The sequence below is a fragment of the Ictidomys tridecemlineatus genome, chromosome 4 (genome assembly GCF_052094955.1).
Source record: "Ictidomys tridecemlineatus isolate mIctTri1 chromosome 4, mIctTri1.hap1, whole genome shotgun sequence".
Classification (NCBI taxonomy): domain Eukaryota; kingdom Metazoa; phylum Chordata; class Mammalia; order Rodentia; family Sciuridae; genus Ictidomys; species Ictidomys tridecemlineatus.
The window spans coordinates 107,123,587-107,130,108 of NC_135480.1; the positions used below are offsets into that span (position 1 = coordinate 107,123,587).

At 34.7% G+C, this 6,522-nt stretch overlaps 1 protein-coding gene across 1 annotated transcript; it reads right to left on the minus strand.

Annotated features, from left to right (window-relative positions):
- Positions 1-247: 247 nt before the first annotated feature.
- LOC101956329 (olfactory receptor 8G50) lies at positions 248-1,186 on the minus strand. Its single transcript, XM_005339502.2, has one exon. The coding sequence runs from the start codon at positions 1,181-1,183 to the stop codon at positions 248-250; it is 936 nt and encodes a 311-aa protein (XP_005339559.1). The 5' UTR covers positions 1,184-1,186.
- Positions 1,187-6,522: the final 5,336 nt, after the last annotated feature.

The following is a 6,522-nucleotide window of genomic DNA, read 5'->3' on the forward strand; positions in this document are numbered from 1 at the left end:
CGTTGAGAATTTTAAAGCATTTTTGAAAATATTTAGTTGGGAGATTGGTTACTCCAGGTAGATGAATTCTGAAATGCCCAGTGCCTTTCCTATGAGTGAACCAGTGATTTCAGTCCACTCTTAGCACCTTTCTTCCAATCAATTAAGTACTAGCAAGAATCTCATAACTAATTGATAAACATTGCTCTCTCAATTATTTCTTTAACAGAGTTATATTTTCTCTACTTTTCTAAGGAAAATACACTTTTCATAGGAAATTTCTTCTTTTGACAAGATTATTTAGGGCAACTTTGACATCTTTATTCCTCAGGCTGTAAATCAGAGGGTTTAACATGGGCACAATGATGGTGTAAAATACGGATGATACTTTCCCTTGGTCCATAGAGTTGACTGACGATGGCTGCAGGTACATGAATGTTACAGAACCAAAGAAGAGACCAACAGCTGAGATGTGGGAGCTGCAAGTACTGAAGGCTTTGTATCTGCCCTCAGTGGAGCGAATGCGCAGGATGCTGGCTATGACGAAGATGTAGGAGCTAACAATGGACAGGACTGGGGCAAAGATATTGAATGCACTGGAGCACAGAACTACTACCTCATTGACAAAAGTACTAGAGCAAGAAAGCTCTAGTAGTGGAAGAACATCACAAAAGTAATGGTTTATTTTATCATCCTTACAGAAAAGCAACCTTAGCATGCACGTTGTGTGGGCTGTGGCACCCATCAATCCCATGCTACAAACCCCAATTAGCAACCAGAAACAGACTTGATTACACATGGTAACATTGTAAAGCAAGGGGTTACAGATAGCAACATAGCGGTCATATGCCATTGCAGCCAACATGTGACACTCTGCAATTGCAAAAGTTGCAAAGAAGTAGAGCTGAGTCATGCATTCAGCATAGGAGATGGTGTTTTTCTCCATTACAAAGTTCACCAGCATTTTGGGTGTGATCACAGTAGATTGACAGAGGTCAACAAAGGAGAGACTGCTGAGGAGATAGTACATGGGTGTGTGCAGGTGAGAGCTGAGCCCAATCAGTATGATCATGCCCAGGTTCCCCACCACTGTGAACACATAGATTCCTAGGAAGAGGAGGAAGAGGGGCAGCTGGAGCTCTGGTTTGTCTGTTAATCCAACTAGGATGAACTCAGTCACTGTGGAATGATTTTTCTCTGTCATTTTCTTCTGAAAATTCTAAGTAGGAAGAGAGAAAATATTTTGTAATAGATATTATTTATCCATCTTACAATGGGATATGAAACAGAGTTCAAGTCTTTTCAACCATCTATCTCCAGGTTTCTGCAAGTTCTTCCCCTCTCTTTAGTCAAAGACTTTATGATTCCAATAATATATGACTTATAAATAAATGTCAAACAGAACTATCTGTATTTGTGTTCTATGCTGTAATGATAATTTTTAGTAATACCCCGTCTCTGACCACGCTAAGAAATCTTCTGATGACTTATATTGAGTGCTCCAAAATTTCCCATGGCTTTTTAATAATCCTCTAAAATTCTGGGCAAGAAAATATATTTTTTCATACTGTTAAAATAGCAACAGCATAAAAATCACTTACCCCAATATTACAATTGATGAAGAAAGATTGAAGGTTTCAAATTGTTGAACAAGATAAGATGTCCACTCCTTACCCTTTTATTCAACTTTGTACTAGTAGATCTAGTTAGGAAAATAAGGCAAGACAATAAAATTACAAAACATCCTGATTGGAAAAGAAAATGTGACACTATCTCTATGTTTAAATGTCAAAATCTTGTATATAGAAAAGCATAATGAACCTATGAATAAGAAAAAAAATTATTGGAAATATTTCTTATTCTTGAGCCTAGTTGTAGAGTACAAAGTCAGCATAGCAATTCAATTGATTTTACACATTTGCAATTAACAAAAACAACTCTACTTATAATACCATAAAGAAGAATAAAATGCTAAGGAATTCACTAAATAAAAACAATGAAAGTTATCATACTCAAAATTGAAAAATTTTCAATATAGTTGTTATAAGGGTTTCATGAAGATGCAACAGGAAGAAATGTATTTTTCTCAACTATTATGGACAAAATAACTATATGAACAGAATTAATTTGAAACTCTTTCTCATATCACCCACAAAAATGAGCTCAAAATGGGTTATAGGACTAAATGTAAGGCATAATAGAAATTTTAGAAAAAAATAGTCTAAATAATTGTGGCTTTGGACTTGATAGTAATTTCTTAGATAAGTACCAAAACCAGAGACTACCATAGGAAAAAATAAAGTGAATATCATGATAAAGTTTAAAGATAGGCCTTTAAAGAACACCATGAACAAAGAGATTTTATGACAGTGTATAAAGTTGGGAATATATTTTCAATGTATATTTAATTTCCTGAATACTAATATCAAGGAAGAGTTTGTGGTCAGGATCCATAATGAATACTTAACAATTTAATAATGAAAAGGTCAAGAACCTATTTTTAAAAGTAAGAGAAATTTAATAGACATAAAATCTAAGAAAAATACATGAATGAGTAATAAACACCTAAAATATGTTCATCATCATTAATTGTTAAGAAAATTCAAATGAAATCACAGTGATAAAACATTTCATATTGTTTTAATGAGCTTTTCACTATTGTAACCAAAAGATCTGATAAGAACTATTTTGGAGGAGGTTAAGCTTATTTGGGGCACATGATTCCAGATGTCTCAGTCTACAGATGGAAGCTCCAATGCTCTGGGCCTGAGGTGAGGCAGAACATCAGAGCAGACAGGCATGATAGAGGGAAGTGACTCATGACATGAATTTCATGAGAGAGAGAGAGAGAAATAAAAACACTTACTAGGGTCAAAATTTACACTCCAATATCATACTTCCAATGACCTTCCTCCTCAAATCATAACTTACCAGTCTACAGTTACCACCCAATTATCTCTATAAAGGGACTAGTGCACTGATTAGATTAAGGCACTTATAACCTAAATGTTTAACCTCTAAACTTTTGCATTGTCTCACAAATAAGGTTTTGCAGGTTACCTAGTATCTAAATCTAAATAACACACATCCATCAGGAAAGCAATGATCAAATCTAGAGATTAAACACAGGTGTTGGCAAGAATGAGAAGAATTGTGAACCTTTATCCATTTATCCATTACTGGTGGGACTGCAGAATGGAACAAACTGTAAGAAAACAGTTGTGGCAGTTCTTCAAATTCTGAAATGTAGAGTCACCTCCTGGCCCAGAAATTTCACTGCTGTGTAAAGTACTCTGAAGAAATGAAAACATACATCCATAACAAAAAGTTATATGTGAATGTCCAGAACAGCTCTGCTTATGAGAGCCAAGGAGTGAAAGCCACTCAAATGCTCATTCAAGAATGAATAGACAAACAAAATGTAGCATATTCTTATAATGGAACATTATTCTTCAATAAAAAGGCACTGAGATATGTCACATCATGAATACACCTGAAACACTTTAAGTGAAACAATGCGTATAGAAATGAGCATATGATGATTCCATTGATGCAAAGTATCCACAATGGAAAAATTCATAGGGACAGAGAGTAGTTTAGTGTCTTCCACGGACTATGGGCACGGAGGGGCTGAATGGGACTGCTGATGGGCATAGGTTTTTGTTTGGGGTGTGATGAAGGTGTCCTATAATTAAAAAATAATGATGTGTGGGTAACTACATGAACATACAAAAATCACTGAATTGAACAGTTGAAAAAGGTAAACATCAACTGATTTCAATAAATGTTTTATACAAATTGAAATGAATACAAAATAATAATGACATCATCCTGAACACAGAGTATTTCATTATAAATCACTCATCACTCACTTTTTACTGTTCTGTAAACCTTGATATCCACCTCTGTATTTTTTCAACTATGTCCCTCCAAACAATGTACAAATCTCTCATGTTACACACAAATTATGCTATGAAGTCTCAAAACATGAAAAGTGTAGCATTTTCTAGTTATTGACTATTAAGAAATTGCAGACACAAAGTAGAAACACACTTAATTAAAAATATTATTTCTATGTCTTTATCAGAGAAAAATCAAAAAAGCTAAAAATAGATTTTCTTAAGCAAGATTGAATCACAATAGAATTGTAAAATTGTCAGAAATACACAGCAGATTTAAGTGAAGTACTATGAATTTTCGTCAGGATACCAACTCTCTGACTTTCCATTTGGTCATCGCCTTCAGATCATAGTTTTCTCTAATTCTGGGCCAATTCTATTCCTCACTAGAAAAGCTGAATTATGTCTACAATAGTAAATTGTTATTTCATGATAGAGATAAAATGTGGCTAATTTTGTTAACCCAAGGCTGACAGTTTTCTTGTTATCTTTCTTAAAAGTCACTTTTTTATTTTACTACATTTTCTGATTATACCTGTAATAACAAAGTGGAGCTCCCATACTAGGGTAATTTGAATGTCCTCAAAATTCCATGTATTGTAAACTTGATGCCCAATGTCAATTGTGTTGAGAATTAGGACTTTAAAGAGGAGATTTTGTCACGAGATGAGTGGATTAATGGTGTTTTGAGAGTGGATTAGTTATCATAGTTGTGGGTTCCTAATTTAAGGATAAGATGAGCTACTTCTCTCTCTCTCTCTCTCTCTCTCTCTCTCTCTCTCTCTCTCTCTCTCGCTCTCGCTCTCGCTCTCGCTCTCGCTCTCTCCAGTTATTGAATATTCCACTATGTGATTTTGTGGCAAGAGACCCTTGCCAGATTTGATCTTTTGACGTTGGATTTTTCAGTCTTCTGAACCTTGAGCTATATGTATTTCTGACTATTCTACTTTACCTCATCTTTGGTAATTATTTATTGATTTTTGTTCTAGGGTTGAAACTCAGTGGTATTTAACCACTGGGCAATATCCCTATGCATTTTTTTGTTTTATTTTGAGATAGGATCTCACTAAGTTGCTTAGGGCCTCTCTAAGTTGCTGAGGCTAATCTTGAATCGCAATCTTCCTGCCTCAGCCTTCCTAGCCTTTGGGAAAACAGATGTATGCCACCATGCCTGGCCAGTCTGTGGTATGCTACTATTACAGCACAAAACAGACTAAGAAATCTCCCCTCCATATTTCTGATTCTTTACATTTTGTGCTCGACGGCTTTTTCTGTGTTCTGGCATCTCAAAAGGCTGTCCCACTAATATTGGTCCCCAACAAATAAGCTACATTATCTCTGGCCTGACTGTTTAAATTTTGACAGCTGTTTTGTGTTCTGACCCATTCCATGGATTGAGATCCCCCCAATGCATCAGTGTGACTCTGATGCATGATCTTAATTCCTATCACTTCCTGTTCTGCTCTACCAAAGTGTGTGTGCGTGTGTGCATGTGCACACACAAACACCTGGGTGTGTGAATGTCTTAGACTCCAGAGGGAATTACCAAATAACCTGTTCGTCATAAGTGGTTTTGGCTTTATATGTCAGATCCTTCTTGGAGAGCTTGGACCAAATGCAAAATACCAAAACAGTGTATGGGCAAAAAGATTCTTTTTGTTTCCTAACACTTTTCTTTAGGTAGAATTGATATACAAGTAACTGTACATATTTAGTGGATACCATTTGTTCAATTTGGACCTATCTAAGTCTCATAATATTAGCATCACATTCAAAGTAATTGATTTATCTCCTGCCTTCCAAAGTTCCCATATGTACTTTTGTAACTTTTGTTGGTTTTGATTATGTTTTTTATTTGTTAAGAATATGTAATATGAGATCTGTCTTCTTAAAATGTGGAAATGCACAATATCATCTTGTTAACCATAGGCAGCATACTCAAAAGAACATCTTTAGAATTTGTTCATCTAGCATAAGTAAATGTTTATTCCTATTGAACATACTCCCTATATTTCCTATCCTACCTTCCATTCCTGCCTGCTTCCTGTTATTTTATTTTCTGCCTCTCACTTTGACCATTGTAAACACAAAGTATATGCAGATTTTGTTTCTTTGGACATTTACTGTATTAATAGAGTGAAAATATGGGATAATCCTGAGTTTTGTAAACTTTTTTATAAATTCTTTGTAGTGGTCTTATGGACACAAATTATGGATGTGGTATAGATGAACATAGAGAGCAACATATCATAGTTAGGTGAAATTGGGGAACAATAATCATAAGGTGAGATATCTTAAGTTAGAAATTCAGAAATATTATGTTTAGATTGCTTTGAAAATCGGAAGAAATCTATTTATCTATCTCTGTCTATCTATCCATACACATACATATAAAAGATAGGGAGAATATAGTTTTAAATATCAATAACTTGGATGATGCCACAAAGGGAATAATTTAAAAGATACAGAAAATAATAATAAAATTATATGGAATTAATAATTCAAGATTACTATTAGGTTGGGGACTAAAGCAAATTAAAATAGTGATAAACAAAATGTTTGTTGTGGGTGTGCAGCATAAAGAGATTAGTAAAGAGTATCTGCTCTCAGAATGTTGGGTGCTAGATGAGGTCAGAGAGACTGA